At 42.1% G+C, this 22,435-nt stretch overlaps 1 protein-coding gene across 1 annotated transcript in view; it reads right to left on the bottom strand.

The window, feature by feature from the left end:
- Positions 1-15,159, bottom strand: part of LOC126365976 (lipopolysaccharide-induced tumor necrosis factor-alpha factor homolog) — a 52,878-nt gene extending 37,719 nt beyond the window's left edge. Inside the window, exon 1 of the mRNA XM_050008784.1 lies at positions 15,079-15,159. Within this exon, the coding sequence (XP_049864741.1) occupies positions 15,079-15,101 (23 nt within the window). The 5' untranslated portion in view covers positions 15,102-15,159. The remainder of the gene's footprint in view (positions 1-15,078) is intronic.
- Between the last annotated feature and the right edge of the window lie 7,276 nt (positions 15,160-22,435).

Raw genomic sequence — 22,435 nt, 5'->3', positions numbered from 1 at the left:
ATCTCCGAAGTAGCGATGAAGTATGAATTTTCCCTTACGATCATTTCAGGAGTGTACCTTGAATATCAGGAATCAGGTAAAACATCAAACCTCCGACATCACTACGGCCGGAAAAAGATCCTGCAAGAACGCAACCAACGACGATTGAAGAGAATCTTTCAACGTGATAGAAGTGGAACCCTTACGCAAATTGCTGCAGATTTCAATGCTGGGCCATCAGCAAGTGTCAGCGTGCGAACCATTCACCGAAACATAATCGATGTGGGCTTTCGGAGCCGAAGGTCCACTCGTGTACCACTGAAGACTGCATGACACAAAGCTTTACGCCTAGCCTGGGCTCGCCAACGCCGACACTGGACTGTTGATGAGTAGAACTAATGTTGCCTCGTCGGACGAGTATCGTTTCTAATTGTGGCGAGTGAATGGACGTGCACGGGTATGGAGACCTCATGAAACCATGACCCTGCATGTCAAAAAAGAAAAAAAAAGGTTAAAATGTCTCTGAGCACTATGGGAGCTCATCAGTCCCCTAGAACTTAGAAGTACTTAAACCTAACCAACCTAAGGACATCACACACATGCATGCCCGAGGCAGGATGCGAACCTGCTACCGTAGCAGTCGCGTGGTTCCGGACTGAAGCGCCTGCATGTCAGCAGCAGAAGCTGGTAGAGGTTTTTGTGATGATGTGGGGCATGTGCATTTGGAGTGATATGGGACCCCTGTTACGTCTAGATGCGACTCTGACAAGTGACACGCACATAAGCATCCTGCCTGATGAACTGCAGCCACTCAGGTCCATTGTGCATTCCGGCGAATTTGGGAAATTACAGCAGGACAATGCGACACCCCACACGTCCAGAATTGCTACAGAGTGGCTCCATGAATACTGTCCTGAGTTTAAACACTTCCGCTGGCCACCAGACTCCCCAAACATGAACATTATTGAGCATATCTGGGATGCCTTGCAACGTACTGTTCAGAAGAACGTCCCCCTCCCCCCCCCCCCCCCCCCCCCCCCCCCCCGAGCAGACCCACATTCTCAGCTTTCTCGACGCAACACGAAAGGAGTGCTGCCTGCCCATTAATCACAATGTTGAGGGCAAGGCCTATTCCCTCATGTGTTCGAGCGTATGTGTGCATTCGCGCAGAAATGAACCTTGGCTTTGAACATCAGTGCTTTCTATTACCTATATGTGTATTGTGTTGCCCTAAGCCACCGAGAACATATGAATGAGTGCGGCTGCGCAGACTTATCCTAAGCACGTCCCCGTCATACACTCGTAATTTCGGCGATCACAAGCCAACCATCATTTCCCACACGACCTCGTGCGCGAATAGTCCTTGCTATGAGCACTGAGGTCTGTGGGTAAGCAACATTACTTTCGTAGTGTGTGGAGTAAGCTGAGATTGTGGGTCTGCTGCGGGGCGGGCTTAGGGTAAGTCCGAGCAGCCGTACTAATTCCTGTGTACGCATGGCTTAGGGGTCAGAGCGCGTGCCTGGTAAGCAGACATCCCGGTCGGGCACACATTTTCAACTCCACCTGTTGATTTGCATCAACGTCCCATACACAGCTGATGTTTGTAATTCATTGAAATTTCATTCTTCACGGCTGTCACAATCCACCATGGTGTTTGTTCCTTCGGTCATACCCGAAAGAACATACCCATATGGTGAATAGAATGCACTGATGCTTAAACCGTTATATGCACTGAAAGCTGGCTAAACCCGCAGGTGAAATTTTTGCGAAGAACCTAACATTGTTTCAGAAGGATAGTCTAAACACAGTTGGCGGTGGCGTGTTTGTTGCTGCTAGAAGTAGTTTATGGTTCAAATGGCCTTGAGCACTATGGGACTTAACATCTATGCTCGTCAGTCCCCTAGAAATTAGAACTACTTAAACCTAACTAACCTAAGGACATCGCACAACACCCAGTCATCACGAGGCAGAGAAAATAGTTTATCTTGCACCGAAATGGAAGTATATAGTTCCTGTGAGTTAGTATGGGCAGAGATCATTTTTCGAAATAAAATAATAACTGTTTCCTCTTATCGAGCTTCCAACTCAAAGCTTCAAAGATAACTTGAGTTTAATTTCAAACATGTACCCAACTCATGCAGTTATATTTCGTGGTGAGTTTGATTTACGCTCGATATATTCGCGAAAATACGTGTTTAAATCAGACGGTACGCATCAACATCAGCCGAAAATGTAATAGACGCATTCTCTGAAAATTATTTCGAGCTGTTAGTTCATGATCCCACGCGAACAGTAAACAGTTGTGAAAACACACTTAACCTCTTAGCAACAAATAATCTTCAGCTAATAACGAACATCAAGAAGGAAACAGGGATTAGTGAACACAGGGTCAGTGTAGCGAGACTGAATGTTTTAACTCCTAAATCCTCCAAAAAATAAACGAAAAGTACGCCTGTGCAAAAAAGCAGATAAACTGTCTTCCTGTGAGACAATCTCCACTCCTTCCAAATTAACAACGTCAGTGTGGAACAGATGAGGGTTGAATTCAAAGAAATAGTATCGACAGCAATTGAGATATTTATACCAAGTAAATTAACAAACGATGGAGCTAATCCCTCTTGGTACACGAAACGGTTCAGGGCACTGTTGCAGAAACAACGAAAAAAATGCCAAATTTAAAAAATGCAAAATCTCCAAGAGTGGCGTTCTTTTACAGAGGCCCGAAATTTAGCGCGGACTTCGAGATGCATATAATAGTTTCCACAATGAAACTTTTTCTCGAAACCTGACGGAAAATGCAAAGAGATTATAGTCGTGTGTAAAGTATGCTAGCGGCAAGACACAATCAATGCCTTCTCTGCGCGATAGCAATGGAAATACTATAGACGACAATACTGCGAAAGCAGTATGGATTGTGTCTTGAAAGGATATAAGATGAACAGCAACAACAGCAAAACGAGGATAATGCCATATAGTCGAAATAAAACAGATGATGCTGAGGGAATTAGCTTAAGAAATGAGACACTTAAAGTAGGTGAGTTTTAATATTTCGGCGGGAAATTAACTGATGATGATCAAAATAGAGAGGATATAAAATGTAGACTGGCTATAGTAAGGAAAGCGTTTCTGAAGGAGGGAAATTTGTTAATATCGAGTATAGATTTAAGAGTCAGGGAGTCCTTTTTGAAAGTATTTGTATGGAGTGTAGCCATGTATAGAAGTGCAACGTGGACTATAAATAGTAATAGACCTTAAAAGAGAATAGAAGCTTTCGAAATGTGGTCCTACAAAACAATGCTGAAGATTAGATGGGTAAATCACACAACTAATGAGGAGGTATTGAACAGAACTGGAGAGAAGAGGAATTTGTGGCTCAGCTCGACTAGAAGAAACGATCGGTTGGTAGGACACGTTCTGAGGCATCAATAGAATACCGATTTAGTATTGGAGGGAAGCGTAGAACACCGATTTAGTATTGGAGGGAAGCGTGGAGGGTAAAAATCGTAGAGGGAGACCAAGAGATGAATACACTAAGCAGATCCAGAAGGATGTAGGTTGCAGAAGTTACTCGAAGGTGAAGAGGTTTGCACAGGATAGAGTAACATTGAGAGCTACTTTAAATCAGTCTTTGGACTGAATAACACAACAACAAAATTTTGTTTGAACATTATGAATTACCTCGAAGAGAACAGTCATTGACACCCAGTCAACACGGATTTAAAAAACATCATTCTTGTGAAACTCAACTAGCTCTTTACACACACGAAGTCTTGAGTGCTGCTAAAATTAAAATATTACAAAGTGCATAATCAGATGCCGTTTTAAATGTTATTTTTAATGAAGATACTCTAGTTTCGTTGTCATTTCCGGATTATTGTGCCGACTTCAATGTTAACGTATACGTATACATCTTGAGCGCTGTTGTACCACACAAGAGGCCTGAAATTAGGTGCTGATAGGAATATCGTCTCATTTATGTAGCTGGATTCGTGATTTCCCGTCAGAGAGGGCACGGTTCGTAGTAACTGACGTTAAGTCACTGGAAAAAATAGAAGTGATTTCTGGCGTTTCCCAACGTAGTGTTATAGGCCCTCTGCTATTCCTTATCTATATAAACGATCCAGGAGATAATGTGAGCAGCCGTCTTAGTTGTTTGGAAATGGTGCTGTCATTTATCGTCTAGTATAGTCATCACAAGATCAAAACAAATTGCAAAACGATTTAGAAAAGCTATCTGTATGATGCGAAAGTTGGCTGCACCTCTCATCTCGAAGTCTGAATTAAGCGCTCCGCCTCTCTACAGCGGACGGTAGAAAAGCCTCGATCTGTTCGATAGGCTTTATGTAGGACTGTTTCGGTTCTTGTTATTGGACGAGAAAAGCAGTATGAAAATAACAAGCATGTTTTCCTTTCAGTTTTATCATATAAAACTGCTAATCAGCAGAAAAGTCTTATCAGTGACATTTAAGTCGGCCTAAAGTGGTCCGTGATGTGATAATCCCTAATATTATCACTTACGGCTTCAAAAACGTGTTTTTCTATAATCCAGAGTGTATCTGGTGATGATAAGAGTAGCGGAAGCTAATGGGAAAAATTAAACAAACCGAATGCAATGATCAGATAACGGAATTCTTACAAAAAACAGCTTTCAGAGCTTTTTTTTGTATGAACTGTGCAATACTAAACAGCGATCACTCCAAGAATTGCAGAAATAATGGTTACTTTTAATAAATAGTACAAAAATATGAGAAAAGCAGAAATACAAAGAAATTGTTAGTTACCTCAGAAAGTTTACAGCTAAGAAGTAACAGTAACATTCATCTTAACATAGAAAACATTATAAAAAATGAGGAAGAGGAGACTGATATTCTTTGTAGATATTTACACAGTGTATGAAACAGCTTAACCAAAAGAATTTTCAAATATATTTTGTAAAATGAGTCAAGATTCACTTGGATTTAGAAAGAAACGTCAAATAGAAGATTAATACAAAGAGGAATACTTAGGAGGAATGTCTGAAAAAATTGAAACTTTACGGGAGGAGGAAAGAAAAAAGAAAAGATACTAAATGGTCTGAAGATAAGTAAAAGAAACACAAAATACCAATGAAGAAATACAGGAACAAAAGGAAGGAACAATGAAAGGTTAAGAATTGAAATTTCTACATGTTCTCTAGAAGACGATAACTCAGAAAGAAAGAAGAAATAATTAGCCATCCATATTGTAATTGAAATTATTGTTTGTTAACTCATGTATACTGAAACGTTTTCTCAGCTTCAGGATTTTACATACATTGTTGAACAAATACATTGTACAGCAAGCAATTACAGTTAGGTTTATCTGTAACTGCGTGGTCTCTTCGGTATCAATGACTGTTAATGACTTTTCGCTATTGTAACAGTCATGAACGTCGGTACTAGAGAAACTGCATTATATTGAGTGGACCTAACTGTAGGGTGCAGTAAATGTATAGGTGTACGTTAACACCGAGGGCGGCACAATAATCCGGAAACGACAACGAAACTAGAGTATCTTCATTAAAAATAACATTTAAAACAAGATCGGATTATGCACTTTGTCATATTTAGCATATTCAACCATATTTTAGTTTTAAATTTGATATGCAATATAGTAGAACTTAGGTATATCTATAAATAAGACAAAGATAATGGCTTTCAGTGGAAGGAATCCCGTCAGGGCGGAAATAATAAATGAGAAAATTTTGGAATGTGATATTAGTTTTAACTACGACTAAGACATTGAAAAGAAGGTTGATGAACATCAAGCTAGCGACGGAACAATTGGAAAAAATTTGGGAAAAAAAAGAAAAGAACACAAATGAAAGTCTATAACTTATGGGTGTACCTAGTCTTGTATACGGTTTAGAATCATAGAGAGTAACAAAAAAAAATCACATGTACAAGTTGCAGAAATAAAGTTCATGTGAGTCTGCAATAAAATGGATAAAATAAGGAATGAAACAATAAAGTCATATTTTCAAATATTTTCAGTTAATGACAAGACAGATGAGAATAGTATGAAATGAGAGGATCATGTTGACAGAATGACAAAAAAAATAGATCGCCAAAAAGATAGTGAATTATTGAACGACTGGAAAAGAGAACCATATAGACCTTGTAAGGGATGGATGGACGGATGGATGAATGAATGATAGGGACTGGACCAGATGATTACAACACCTAATCCTTGGGAGGACATGATGATGATGATGATAACTGGTATACCACCAACACGGTTGCACACGGTTTAGCGTCAATATTTTTCACTGCGATGTTAACCATTCTGTCGTACTCTCGTATTCACGTGTAACCACCATTGATGGTAACTCATTTTGGACGCTGCCGGTGACACATTTTAGTTAATACGGTGAATCTACCTGTAATTCCTTTCATTTATTTCTTTTACTAAATTTTCTTCTTTTTCCGTTATTTCACGCGTAGATCTAAATATGATATAATTCTGACGAAGCCAGTAACATAATAAAATGTGTGATGCAGACTGTCTTGTTCAGGAAATATGTAATAACGCTTATAGTACATCCTCGATTATAAAGAAGCAAAGTCGAGATGAGGTTCACTCAGACCTAGCTGGGTTTTGGTGAGGAGAACCTATTATTGTTCAACAAGTGGTGTTAGACATGGTGCTGAGCTGTTCCATTCTGTTTCACTGGTCTTAGCGCATTTCCTCTTTACGATAACTACATGGACTTAGGAAGAACATTCTACAATTAACTGAGGTAGATTGACAATTTTCGATACCTGTCAGTTCCCCTGAAGGATTCAACAAATATTTTAAAATTACAATGATGATTAAATAAATACCTTATCATTGTTCAGAATAGGCAGAAGGTAGTAGGTAGCCCGCAGTCCAGGTTAGTATTGCGCTTAATTATTTCTGGAATCGTATGATGGAGCCTCACACTATAAAATGCACTGAGGTGGAAAAAGTCATGAGCTATCTCCTAATACCGTGGCGGACCACCTTTTGTCCGGCATTGTGCAGCAACTCGACGTGGCAAGGAGTCCACAAGTCGTCCACCCCGACAGCTGAATGGTCAGCGTGACGGACTGCCGTCCTAAGGAGCCCGGTTTCGATTCCCGGCTGGATCTGGGATGTTCTCCGCTCAGGGACTGAGTGTTTTGTCGTCTCCATCATCATTTCATCCCCATCCGGCGCACAGGTCGCCCAATGTGGCGTCGAATGTAATAAGACCTGCACCAAGGATGCCAGATCAGCCCCTTAAGGGGCCTCCCAACCAATGACGCCAAAAGCTCATTTCCATTGGAAGTCGCCTCTCTAGCCGTCCATAATTGCAAAAGTTTTTCCGCTGCAGGATTTTGTCCACGAACTGACCTCTCGATTATATCCCATAAATTTTTGATGGGATTATTGTCTGGCGACCTTGTTGGTCTCATCATGCTCTCGGATTGTCCAGGACGTTCTTCAAACAATTCGTGGAACAATTGTGCCCCGGCGACATGGCACACTGTCGTCACAAATATTCAATCATTGTTTCAGATCATGAAGTTCAGGAATGGCTGAACTTCGTCTCATTTGGTTCAACTGGACCAGAGGGCTCAATCCATTCCAAATAAACGAACCCCACAGCATTATGGAGCCACCATCAACTTGCAGAGTGCCTTATCGACAATTTGAGTCCATGACATCGTGACGTCTGCACCACATTCGATCTGTGCCGTCGCCTCTTAGCAACTGATATGGGAACTCATGTGAAGAGGCCACGGTTTTCCAGTCTTTTATTGTCCAACCGATATGGTGACGAGCCCAGGAGAGGTAATGCAGGCGATGTCCTGCTTTTGGCAGAGATAATTGCGTTGGTCGTCTGCTGCCATACACCATTAACGTCACATTTTGCCATACTGTCCTAACGGATACGTTCGTCTGATATTCCACATTGATTTTTTCGATTATCTCATGTGGTTTTTGTTTGTCTGTTAGCACTGACAATCCTACTCAAACGCCTCTGCTAACGGTTGTTAAGTGAGGACAGTAAGCCACTGCGTCGCTCATGGTGAGAGGTAAAACCCAAAATTTGGTATTCTCGACACACTTTTGACTCTGTGGATCTCAAAATATCCAATTTCTCGAAGATTTCCGAAACTCGTCTAGCTGCAACTACCATTGCGCTTTCAAAGTCTGTTAGTTCTCGTTGTGCGGTCATATTCACGACGGAAACGTTTTCAAATCACCTAAATACAAATAACAGCTTCGCCAGTGCACTACCCTTGCATACTTTGTGAACGCAATACTACCATCATCTGTACATGTGCATATCGCTATCCCATGACCTCTGTCGCCTCAGTGTACATGATTATGGAATAATGTATTGCAGATTTAATAGCAACTATCTCATTACATTCTTCATATTACGAAGAGCTCTAGGTAGGGGGAGGGAAGGGGCTCATGTTAAAAGAGAGAGCATCGTCGGATCTACCTCAAGCAAGTATAAAGTGATCATTATTATCAATAGTAAACTTTGACCAAAACCATGGCCATGTCCAAATGTCCTCGTTGAAAGGGGCAGAGTTATGGGTAGAGGTTTACGACACGCTCTTGCCCTTGAAGAGCATTGATATCCCTAAAATCTGAAGACGCAGCAGTGATCAACGGCATACGTATGCAGAAGGCAACGGGAAGCGCTGTACTATAAAAACAAAATGGTTCAAATGGCTCTGAGGACTATGGGACTTAACATCTGAGGTCATCAGTCCCCTAGAAATTAGAACTACTTAAACGTAACTAACCTAAGGACATCGCACACATCCATGCCCGAGGCAGGATTCGAACCTGAGACCGAAGCGGCCGCACGGTTCCAGACTGAAGCGCCTAGAACCGCTCGGCCACATCGGCCGGCACTGTATCATATACACAAAAATTGTATTGTCGACGAGCGCAGTGTTCTAAAAAATATTCTTAGTTACTTGAAAGAAGATGAACTTCTCATCCAATATCGCTTGTAAACAACCTTTATTGTTGAGTAATGTTTCGGTAAGTACGGTTACTATCTTCAGACTTAGATAAATGATTATGCTTACCGAAACAGGTAGTCGACGATTAAAGTTGTTTACAAACGATTTCGGGTAATAAGTTCAACTTTATTCAAGTTTTTAAACCAGATCGCCCCTTAACGCTCAAGATGAGTAAACTAATGAATATTGTTATGATTACGACCTCTTCGAAAATAATTTTGAAAGTTGGCTAGTCATCGATTCTGATTTCTTTGACGAGATGGTCAAAGTGTGAAGCAGGAAGCTGTAACTAGCACTCAAAAATTAAGCTAATGTTTTATGAAGTGCAATATCGAAAGCTATAAATGTGAACGTTGCACTGCAAACTGGAAAGAGAGATGAGTGTAATTAGGTATTGTTGCAACGAAACGCAAATACGACTATTTATGTCCAGATGATTGTAGCAATGGTATGAATGGCGAAACTTATACTTGAGATGAGTATGAGTAGCAAGAACGAAGGTGAATTAATGTGAAAAACTCAGAGACAGAGTTGTTCTTCTCAGAACTGATTAAGAACTGACGTCAACAATTGTTTTCACGTTCATGTGCACACATCGGGATCTAATATCACCAAATTTGAGTGAATGATGCAACTGAGCAATTCACAAAATAAATAAGACTATTTGAAGGTAACTTGATGGTGCTACGTCACTGAAATATTGTGATGCAACTGTGCAATTCACAAAATAAATAGGAAGGTATGAATATAAATTGTTGGTACTAGTTCACTGAAATACTCTAGTAAGGGAGACAATGGAAGGAATTATTGGAGGTCTGAGGGGAAAAAGAGACAGTTTTGCAATAAATTTGGCCTTGTTGTGGCTAACACTATCTCCCAAAATCGTAATAACGGTTCATCTGCAAAAACTGGGGATATTTAATGAAGTATCAGCAGTACTAATCTTGTTTGGACAAATATTTAGAAATCATATAGTAGAGTATAAAGGAAACTCAAGTTTAAGCAGATGATGCTCCACCACCCATGAACGATGAAATGTGCATAATTATGGCGAGACGACCGGTCATCTCTTCAGTGCAGATGCATACCAGGCTCAAACTCTTCCGGAAATCGGCTGAATGCCACGAGTAATAGGGTAAGGGCAAGGCGCACAACATAAGTAGTGAGTGGATAAGCTGCAAATTTAGATCTGATGGGAGGCGTGCTAGGGTAGTCCATGGAGTTGCTCTGACCACTGTGTCTAGCTAGCAAGCAGGAGACTCAGATTAGAACCTCGGTCCGCCACAAATTTTCAACTTTGCCAGATGATTTCTATCAATGTTCACTCGTAACCAATGTCTGTAACTCCTTTGTCTCTTAAAGAAAAAGGATTACACAATGAAATGGAATATTGAAAATTTGAGACAGAATAAAGTAAAACGTACACTACTGGCCATTAAAATTGCTACACCAAGAAGAAATGCAGATGATAAAGGGCTTTTCAATGAACAAATATATTATACTAGAACTGACATGTGTTTACATTTTCACGCAATTTGGGCGCATAGATCCTGAGACGTCAGTACCCAGAACAACCACCTCTGGCCGTAATAACGGCCTTGATACGCCTGGGCATTGAGTCTAACAGAGCTTGGATGGCGTGTACAGATACAGTTGCCCATGCAGCTTCAACACGATACCACAGTTCATCAAGAGTAGTGACTGGCGTATTGTGACGAGCCAGTTGCTCGGCCACCATTGACGAGACGTTTTCAATTAGTGAGAGACCTGGAGAATGTGCTCGCCAGGGCAGCAGTTGAACATTTTCTGTACCCAGAAAGGCCCGTACAGGACCTGCAACATGTTGTCGTGCATTATCCTGCTGAAATGTAGGGTTTCGCAGGGATCGAATGAAGAGTAGAGCCACGGGTCGTAGCACATCTGAAATGTAACGTCCATTGTTCAAAGTGCCGCCAATGCGAACAAGAGGTGACCGAGACGTGTAACTAGTATCACCATTACGCCGAGTGATACGCCAGTATGGCGATGTCGAATACACGCTACCAATGTGCTTTCACCGCGATGTCGCCAAACACGGATTCAACCATCATGATGCTGTAAACAGAACCTGGATTCATCCGAAAAAATGACGTTTTGTCATTCGTGCACCGAGGTTCCTTTTGAGTACACCATCGCAGGCGCTCCTGTCTGTGATGCAGCGTCAAGGGTAACCGCAGCCACGGTCTCCGAGCTGATAGTCCATGCTGCTGCAAACGTCGTCGAACTATTCGTGCAGATGGTTGTTGTCTTGCAAACATCCCCATCTGTTGACTCAGGGATCGAGACGTGGCTGCACGATCCGTTACAGCCATGGGGATAGGATGCCTGTCATCTCGACTGCTAGTGATGCGAGGCCTTTGGGATCCAGCACGGCGTTCTGAGCCCACCGATTCCATATTCTGCCAACGGTCATTGGATCTCGACCAGCGTTAGTAGCAGTTTCGCGATACGATAAACCGTAATCGCGATAGGCTACAATCCGACCTTTATCAAAGTCGGAAACGTGATGGTACGCATTTCTCCTCCTTACACGAGGCATCACAACAACGTTTCACAAGGCAACGCCGGTCAACTGCTGTTTGTTTATGAGAAATCGTTTGGAAACTTTCCTCATGTCAGCACGTTGTAGGTGACGCCACCGGTGCCAACCTTGTGTGAATGCTCTGAAAAGCTAATAATTTTCATATCACAGCATCTTTTTCCTGTCGGTTAAATTTCGCGTCTGTAGCACGTCATCTTTGTGGTGTAGCAATTTTAATGGCCAGTAGTGTAGATCAACAACAAGAGAGTGACAATGCGCTAAGTGAAAAGATGAGAGGAACGTAATGACGACGAAATAATCGTGCCGCAACAACACATCACGGTTACAGTGAAATCGGTGGCACAAAAAACAAGGAGAGTTCAGGGTGTATTCCAATTCATCGGACCTTGAAGTTGTTGTAAGTGTGCTACGAAAAGGCGCTAACAAAAAGAAACAAAGGTGAAATCTCTGATAAGTGCGTGAAAAAGGAGAAACTTACAGGAGATGGGGAAGAATATGCCGAAGACTCACACGATGGATTAGAACTGTGTCGAAGTGTAATGGATCTGAGTTGATGTGGAAGAAACAGATGATGCAATAATGAGATCTGAGGTTGACGGATTACAGAACAATCTAAGATCAGGCAATTCGGCAAGAGTTGATGTTATGACTTGGGGCCTGCTAATATCGCTAAGAGGAACGAAATTAAAATTTCATCTGACCTGGTGTCAAAAATCAATAGAATGTGTGACATACCATCAGTTTTCCGAAAGTGTTACCATCATTTTATGTCAGTACACTAGAGAATAAATATTAAATGTAACAGATTATCAGTCTATTAGGCCACATTTATAAGGTGCTGTCCAGAGATCTGTAAGCTTAATTGCAAAGAAAAGTTGAGGCGTTACTGAACGAAGATACGTTTTGCTTCCGGAAAGGAAAATGGTATTAGAGAAGCAGTTCAGATTTTGCGCTTAGTAACGTAAAGAATAAATAAAATTCAGGGTTTGCTAACATTTTCAGAGGATGTAGTCATTCCGAGAAGGTGAGGTAGACATCAAAGACCTTCCCTATGGACTGGACTGGATACTTCGCACCGAGTATTAGATAAGTGAAAGCGTTGTTGAAAACTAAAATGAATAGAACTGTGACTTGCTTAGCTTCAAAACTGAGAATGAAACAGCTGTAAGAAGATGTGAACCGGGTAGTTGTTAAAGAAAAGAAGATATCTAGTCCTTCTCAGGGGAACAGAGCGTTCTCGCTGAAAAATCTCGATTGGTATGAAATATTGATTTGGGATTCAGAAAAAGCTTCCCGAGAGTGTATGTGTGGGATATGTCACTGTATGGAAGTGAATGGTGGACCACGGGGAAGAGTACACTGAAGGCCCTATGAGGGGGAAGAATTGTCTGATGTGACAGAAGAGACAGTAGTAGATTTAGAAGAGATAGGGGATCCATTGTTAGAATCATAATTTAAAAGAGCTTTGGAAGATTTAAGACTAAATAAGGCAGAAAGTATAGATAAAATTCCATCAGAATTTCTAAAATTGTTGAGGAAAGTGGCAACAAACAAACGAATGAGGCTGCTGGCGGTATAGCAGCTGACTTTCGGAAAAATACCAGCCACACAATTCCAAAGACTGCAAGAGCTGAAAAGTGTGAGAATTATTGTACAATCAGCTTGACAGATCATGCACCCAAGTTGCTGACAAGAATAATACATAGAAGACTGGAAAATAAAATTGAAGAGGTGGTAGATGACGATAAGATTGGCTTTAGGAAAAGTAAGACACCAGAGAGGCAATTCAGACGTTGCAGTTGATAATGGAAGCAAGACTAAAGAAAAGGAAATCAATGATAGCTCTCTGCTAGGAACGCACCTCCACTGCAGAAGCCATTTTCAAGGGGAATACGGCGCCGCTGGCTATTGGAACGTTAGGAAACTATAGGGGCTGAAGCAGGAATATTCCACGATGCGCCACATAAATTCCGAATTTTTTCAACCGAAATTGGTCGAGAAAAAGTGTGTTGCATTACTTATTGAACGCCCCTCGTAAAATAGTGGAAAATGATGACAAGCTGGCCTCCAAGAGAGAAAGACTGAGTCGATTTTCAAGGTATTGTTATTCAGAAACGTTCAGGATGACAATTATTGAACTACATGAAATAAAATCTAATGATTATAAATAATCCGCCTCGATTGCAAATGGAAATCGGGTGTTGACCTAGGTTTTGACGTGGATAACCACGCCTTCTTCGGAACATACTAAGCTACAAATTTCCTAAAGAGGCGTGGCCTGATATTAATGCAAAATGGCCAAAAGGGCAAAAGACTAGCGTAAAATGTAAAATAAACGGTACATGCGTACCATGTCAACAGCTGTACTTAGCTCAAACGTGAGAAGCGTGGTTCATCACCCCAGCCAACGTTCGGTGGGCCGCTGGCTCTTAGGTACCTGGGGCTATATTAAAGACAATGTGTACAGCAATAACCCCAAAATCATTTCTGAGCTGAAACCGCCTTTCAAAAGGTCATCGAGAGTATCAATGTTTCGACACTTGAGTGGGTCATGCAGGTTTTCGCTCTTCGTCTACGCTACATCATCACCAATGATGGCAGGCAATCGAACATTTCATAACCTAAATCTGGATATTTTTATTGACGTTTACTAGTTGAATAAAAGGTGCGGACGCCGTAGTCTGTAACTAATTCAAGTTTTTTTCGTGTAGTTCAATAACTGTTACCCTGTATGTAGTCGTATCTTACTCGCTAATTAATCTTGGCACATCTTCCCCTGTAGTCCCGTTCGAGCGATGTCCATACTCCTCAGTGACGGCTAGTTGGCATGGTCTTCTTCTCCTGCACACGCCTTCTGTATGGTACGAAGACATCTGCTCTCCAGAGCAACATTCTCGCTCGTTGCCTGTAAGACGTGATCGATAGAGCACTGCGCGTAACCATCAAGTGTACTTGTCTAACACGCCTCCGTTGTCACTGGTGAGATAAAACTCTGATACGAATTAAAATCATGGCATTAAAGGAAATTCTCACCAATATTCGATCGTAATATGGAAGAGAGGCAGCGCCTTACCTGCCAAAATCATCAAGTAATACATCAGTATCCCTGATTAAGCACGAAAGCTTTGTGCATTTTCTCCTGGAATAAGGTGACATGAGCCAGTTGATTGAGCTCTGCAATCACCTTCGTCCCATTTTAGAGAAATTTTTTTGAGTTTGATTCTCTTCCTCCTATACTAACTTCACAAAATAGCGCGGCACTGCACTGTGTATACTGTATATACTGTCCTTGATGCCCAACAAGAACACTTTGCGAAGAAATCGTCCCAAAGCACAGGAAGAAAGCATACTTTTCCGTCTAGCCACTCCCTGTCAACACCATACGACTTTATTTTTTTCTGTTGGCACGAGCCTTAAATTTAGGTACGTTAATAATTAAGACTTTTGCTGAAACACTTCCCCTAACTGCTAGAGAATCATAGAACTTGTATAACGTTGAAAACTTGCCTTTGTTCGACATTTGCGTCCATTTTGCACTAAAGCTCCCGTTCTTGTACTGACCACAGTTTCCTTGTTTCCTTCCTTAAATAGGCTAGCGGCAATTGGGAGGAAAGGGCACATAATTCTGTTTCCAGTGCTGCGACAAACACCTGCTATCATCAAAGATACCAATAATGTGTCTTTTCCTTCACGTCCCCCCCCCCCCCCCACCACCACCACCACCACCCATCCGCCCCCCCCCCCCCCCAACCGCTCTGTACGTTCCAGATTCCCGTTACTATTACGACAGGTGCCCGCGTGACGTCAAAATTGCACCATCAGTTATCATTAGCGGTACTGTATCACTCATCACAAGGAATGAAGTAAGACCGAGATAAGCTGCGACAGTGTGGGCGTTAGCGAAAAAACGGAAACATGAGAAAAAGAAAACAACCTCCTCAGTACAGCACTACAAGTGAATACCTTATTCATTCAACATTTCCTGTTGTAAGCGGACTGATTTGATTAACATGTCACAGGAGACCCGCGCATCTGTTTTCACAGTTACGTTGAGACAGCTGTTAAACGTAATCACTGTTCGTTAAGGAAAGAATAGAAATCACAAAGTGCCAAGACAGAGCTGCCTATGAACTTAGAACTTTAGCTAACTTTCAGAGTTCCTAGTAGTGGTTAAAGGTGCTTTTATCCCACGTCTTGAGCGACTTGCGCTCACCTGTAGATGTACTACAAGATCTGATGACATTCTGTCAGAACATGAAAGAAATAAAAGAAAAATCAGTGATATCTGGAAAGAAACTTGTAACACATGAGGCACGGGTGCATAAATTACTACCTTTGCTAAAGAAAGAATAAGACTGATACCCGATACGCAGAAGAGGACGTGTCCACTACCTCAGAGGCCACAGTCACAATTCTGTGTATTAACTGCGGATAATCAGAAGATCGATCACAGACACCAGTTGTGGAGCTTCATAATGAACACCAAAACACATAGCATTCGATTGTTCAACACACGCACATGTTGTCTCAGTCACTTACAACCAATAATGTTAGCACAATGGCACGGGCTTCTGAAATAGTATTTACATCTACAAAAATGTTTATCTATACATCGATGTATGTTAAGTAAAAATATAAACGAGCACCGAAATAGTATGGAAAGAAAGCAAAGAATAGCACCGTCTACTACAAAGAAAACTGATGTGATGGAGACGATTTGTCTTACGTCTCCTAATGTTGATTTCAAATGGTTGACCGCGGCGGCCGATGTCAGCAAGCAACCAAGGGCTTTACTGTAAGATGAGATGACACTACACACTGTATGCCAGTAAAGTGAAGACACGACGGACAGTAGTGATCGAAACCCCCTACCTACTGCGAAACGGCTTAATGGAAGTCGCGGAGTAGAAATAGACCCTGGTTCCCTCCACAGCTTCTGCAACTCATTAAATACTGCTGACCATAAAAACAGCGAAAGCGTCAATCCAGCATATCAGTAAATTAAAGTCAGGGTTCATGGAAGTTGTCTGTAATATAAAATGAAATACTGCCTGGATTTATTTTCCTCTTCTAGTCACCTTTCTTAGGACAGAATAGTTTAACTGTGGATACGAACTCCCTCTTATTCAAAACATTAATGATACATGACATTTTTTGTATGCCTTCTGCCATTCCGTATTTTGGCACCACGCGGCTCTGTGCCATCTTGTTACGATCGATCACGCGCTAGGCAGAGAGGACTGGTCTAAATGGTTCTTCGTGCAACAAAAAGAGTAACTACAACAGTTTTTAAAAAATGCTTCCGCCTTGTCAGCTAAAATTTTGATAGTGCATTTCTTTCGTTGTGCGTAAAAAATTCAAGGTGGGTTTCGGATTGAACTATTCCCTCTTCAGTGTTCATGCTTTACATTTTTATTTGCAACTTGTAGTTTGCAGTAAGTAGCAGTGCGCTAAAGGAGTATGAAAATCCTTAAACGAACATTTCCAATACCATCGTCGTTCCTCAAAAAGGAACCGGCGTACGAAACGTTGTGAGGTAGCGTGCAACCGTCGGTCGCAGTATTATGCAAGCTGAAAATTGAAGCGAAAATACTTCCCTACTTAGAGTACTGACAGTGACTTGCTGCGCTCCATCACTACAGACTCTGTAAAGTGGAAAGTGGACTAGAATAACCTAATACAAAGCTGCCGTTTCATGTACCGAATTACACAGACAAAATCACATAGATTTTCACTACTACATCGGCATATTGCGTATGTGTACGCAGTTTTCTTTGTGGCTTTCCGTGTCTGGATACGTAAATATCTCGAGGATGTATACTGAATTACGCGCCAGTCTTAATCGCGATTAGTTTGTATTCAGTAAAACCTCTAAGACAAGTTTTACGATCATCCATTTTAATTAAATCACCGAATATGCGCATAGTTAATGATTAAGTTTAGTGACTATTTATTAGGCTTTCAGTTATATAAAATACGTAAAAGTTTTCATTTAAATATCGAACGAGTTAATGACATATAGGTTCTTTGGGCAAGTTGATAAGGAGCCTAGTGAGACCTACTGTAGATACTGGTGTTGTATTTTGGGTCGTTATGAAGCAGACAAGACGATGAGGCATAGAATGAAACCCGAGCATTCTGCTAGGCCCGTAACAGATCAACATAGCCCACACCGAAGTGTGACACAGATGCTCCAAGAACTGAAATTGGACTCTCTCAAAGAAAGAAGATAACGTTACTCGTCTTGGACAAATTTAGGGACCAGAGTTCTAGGAAAACTGTGTGCAGATCTACTACCTCCATCACGTATATCGCTTAGGATTTTATAAATCCGGTGATTATTAGATAGCAGCAACAATTCAGAATTGCCAGCGCCTGTTAATGGATGTGGAACGATTCTCCACAGAAACGGGACTGTAAGAAGATAAGATAGCTTATAATGTGTATTTAAGTATACGGACAATAAAGCTTTCCTCGGCTCATACGGGAAAACTGTTGGAAAGCAAACGTAGGTAAGACACAAAATATGAAGCCATCACCTGTAGAGTTTAACATCGCTTCCTCTGGCAGTCGGCTGAAAATCTGTTCGGTGTCTTCGTACACTGTGAACACAGGAGCAATGATTTCTGTGCCAGTTCAGTGCATAAGTTTCGAAAACCCCTTGATGTTCTTTCCAGCGCCAATAAACTAAAGTGCACCGAATTTCCTTTCATTGTCATAATTTTTTTACTGTATCCTATTAAAACATCTTATACTATAATATGATTCAGTAACGTTACGCGATGACAATGGCTCCCTCGAGCAAGGCATTGTAACTTTCCACAAGAAATTCTCACTCTCCAGCGGATTGTGAGCTGATACGCATCTCCCTGGAAAATTAAAACTACGTGCCGGACTGGCACTCGAACCTGGAACCTTTGGTTTTCGCTGGAATGTTCTCTACCAACTGACCTACCCCAACATGACTCACGACTCGCCCTCACAGCTTTTCCATGGCCAGTACCTCGCCTCCTGCCAACCGAATTTCACAGAATTTCTATTGGAAGAAAGCATATTGCGGGGACACGGCGCAGTCACGACCTGGAGGATTGTTTCCAGAATGAATTATACCTCTGAATCTGAAAGTTCCTGGAAAATAGCTTTATTACGTCGACCATATGACAGTATTATTGAAAATATCGTCAGCAGTAAAAGTGATACTGCAGCTTCTTCACTACCATGTCTTCTCATTTCAAAAATGGTGTGTACACTTCGGGTACCGTGTTGGATACACACAGGGTGAAGCAGCTGAGACAGGCAAGGACGTAGCCAAAGTGGGGGCCAGGAGGTTAGGACACCCCCCCCCCCCCCCCCAACCTCTTCCCTGCTCCTATCACCTACATGAAATTATACACAAGCTATTTGCCATGTAGTGAAACTGAAAGATTTCTTTGATTTTCAGTAATACAACGAAAAAGGGTTATAAACAGTCTATAGTCAGCAAGGCCAACGATAAATTTAAACCATCTATACATCCATAGCACTCTACCAGCTATGGCCCATACCTATTTTAACCAAGGCCAAGAGCTCAATTATTTGTTAATTAAGTCAGTTTTTACCTGAATTTAATGTAAGTGCTACCGTTTATTCTTTCTGTGCTGTGTACAGTTATGATAGTTTCTAATTATGGATAAGTTTGTAATAAGAAAGAAGAGGAAAACCGATTCTGATTCGTGTAAATTAAAAATATGTACGCACTACTATAATAGCCTAAGTATCTGTCTACAGTAGTTTAATGTTAGCACTAGATTTGTTATTTGGAGGCTACAAGAACTTTGGAGTTGCAATATGTCAGTATTTCACACGGTAAGGGAGTAGTAAATATCATTACAAAACCTAAATTAAAATCAGTGCATCAAAATACACTTGAATCTATGTGGCACCGAAACCGCGTTGTTCAACAAAAATGTCGGCCGAAAGGCGATGGTTGCCCTTTTTTTTTAATTTGTTCAATATTCTGTAGTTAATAGGCCAAATGGCAAAATATCGCCCAGTCTGGTCCCCTGGGTGGTATTCGGTTATAAAAGCCAGTACCGATAGGGAAGCCAACAGCCTTGCTGCAGTGCTCGCCTGTTCCCTTCAGATTACCGAAGTTAAGTGTTGTCGGGCGTGGCTAGCACTTCGATAGGTGAACACTCGGTCTGCTGAGCGCTGTTGACAAGCGGCGTGCTCTCAGCCCTTGTGAGGCAAACTGAGGAGCTCCTTGACTAGGGAGGAACGGCACCGGTCACGAAAACTGACAACGGCCGGGATAGCGGTGTGCTGACCACGTGACCCTCCGTATCCACATCCAGTGACGCCAGTGGCCTGAGGATGACACGACGGTCGGTCGGCGCTGTTGAGACTTCAACGCCTGTTCGGACAGCGTTCCGTTTCGTTTAGTTTAGTTCCGATACGAAAGGGAACGATGGGGAGGAGTTTGTGGAGGGTGGAAGGAGTATTTGCTGACAGCACATTATATAGTTCGTTCGTTTGTGAAAGATATTTTCAGCGGACTGCTTGAATTCGTCCCAGCCGACTGCGCCCTGCATCCCTCTCTCGTCCAAAATCTATTTAGGCTCTTGTAGTACTATAATAACTGAAGCCAGCAGTTCCATGCACAATTAAATCTTAAAATACAGGTGCACTAATGCACTATCAAATAATTAAATATACACGCTTAAAGGAAAAAAAACATACACTTTCAGAATTCAGACTTTTGTTGTGATTCATTTCATTTTAAAATAATGTACAACAACCAGTTTTTCCGAATTCTCCACCTACTCGGGTATCTCTGCGTACTGAGCCGCTGAAGTAGCAGTCTCTTGATTTGGGAGGCAATGTGGATTGAGTCCATTTGGTGGCAACCTTGAAAATGGTTTTGTGTGGTTTCTCATGCCGGGATTTGTTCCTCTCAGTGGACCTCAGCCAATTCTTTCCGCATACCTTTCTTTCCTGGCAGATTCCAGTTCCCTTAAAGAGGCAGCTCCTCTACTTAAATGAAAAAGAGCTTTATCGAAGGTGAGCCGAGCACCTCTTCAGAGACTCCCGGCACTATAAGCTATACGATAAATACATAATAACAGGAATTCTCCCGGTTTAGGCTCATACATTCGTCTGATGGGGCGTTCTTCAATACAGAAAATGATCTTTCTTACAATGCAAGAAGTGGCAGATGCATATTTAAATGAGGAAATGGGAGTGTGTAAGGTTGAATAATTCCGGATCCTATGCATTTTCGCACCAAAAATTGTTCTAGCTTGTCCGTCGAATCGAGATCTCTTTACAAAAAAAACCCTGTCTCTAGTGATCATAGTGTCTCAAGAAGTCTGCGCTCGTCCATTCTTGATCACTTCCTCAGCTCAAATCCAGACTGAAAGAAGGAGGATGTAAAATGACGTGCAGGTTGAACGAAAACTAGGGCATGAGTACTTCTTAGTGGTTTCCCAAAATACAGCCCTCCTAACCAAATCAGGTGACGAAAGCCAAAGCATATCTCCTAACATACTGTCTGACCTTTTTCCCGCCGTAGGGCACCAGTTCGATCTGGCATGGACTCAACAAGTCGTTGGAAATTCCCTGCAGAAGTACTGAGTCATGTTGCCTCTACAGCTGTCCATAACTGCGAAAGTGTTCTTGGTCCAGGATTTTATATATCCTCTAAATTATGTTCCGAAAATGTTCGATGGAATTCATGCTGGGCGATTTGGTTGGCCAAATCATTCGCTGGAAAGTTCTTCAGACCGATTGAACAATTGCAGCCCAGAGTCAGGGCCTATTGTCATCCATAAAAATTCAATCTTTGTTTGGGAACATGAGGTCCATGAATGGCTGCAAATAGTCTCAGAACTACAGAGGTTGAAAATACCGCTTCAGTTGTAAAGTTCCTTTATCACACGACCGGTTTCGGACTGTCATAAGCTCATTTTCAGGTGTCGAACTTGATGTTATGGCCATCCAAGGCCGAGGTGGACGTTTACTAGGCGCTGGTGCTACCTATGAGCGCAGAGCCACAGCAGCATGTTCGACACTTGAAGTTGAGCTAATGAAAGCCCGAAACCGGTCGTGTGATAACAAAAGAACTTTACAACTGAAGCAGTATTTTCAACCTCCGGTGCCGCGCGGGATTAGCCGAGCGGTCTGAGGCGGTGCACTCATGGACTCTGCGGCTGGTTCTGGCGGAGGTTCGAGTCCTCCCTCGGGCATGGCTGTGTGTTTTTGTCCTTGGGATAATTTAGGTTAAGTAGAGTGTAAGCTTAGGGACTGATGACCTTAGCAGTTTAGTCCCATAATATTTCACACGCATTTGAACATTTGAACAACCTCCGGTATAATACTCCGTTGCGGATGTTCCCCCAACAGGATTGTTTGTAGTCTCAGAAAAGCAAAACTTAACCATTTACAGTCAATGATAGTCAACTGCACCAAAGGACCCAGTGTCAACACATCGCACACCATAATGGATCTACCACCATCTTGCACAGCGCGCAGTTGACAAGTTGCGTCCATGGCTTCGTGCGGTCTGCGCCACACTCGTACGCTACCATCAGCTCTTACCGACTGAAATCTGGACTCATCTGATCAGGTCGTCTAGGGCCCAGCCGACACGAGCACAAGTCCAGAAAACGCGCCTCAGACGATGTCGTTGTGTTGCCAAAGGCATTCCCATCGGTCGTATGCTGCCACAGGCCATTAAATCAAAATTTCGCCGCACTATCCTAACAAATACGTTCGTCGTACGTTCCACATTAATTTCTGCGCAACCTTCACGCAGTGATTGCTTGCCTGATAGCATTGACAACTCAACTCAAACGTTGCTTCTCTCGTCGTTAAGTGAAGGCCGTCG

Source organism: Schistocerca gregaria, chromosome 1, assembly GCF_023897955.1.
Source record: "Schistocerca gregaria isolate iqSchGreg1 chromosome 1, iqSchGreg1.2, whole genome shotgun sequence".
Classification (NCBI taxonomy): Eukaryota; Metazoa; Arthropoda; class Insecta; order Orthoptera; family Acrididae; genus Schistocerca; species Schistocerca gregaria.
The sequence above is the reverse complement of the archived record's forward strand: the minus strand, read 5'-3'. Positions and strand labels throughout refer to the sequence as shown.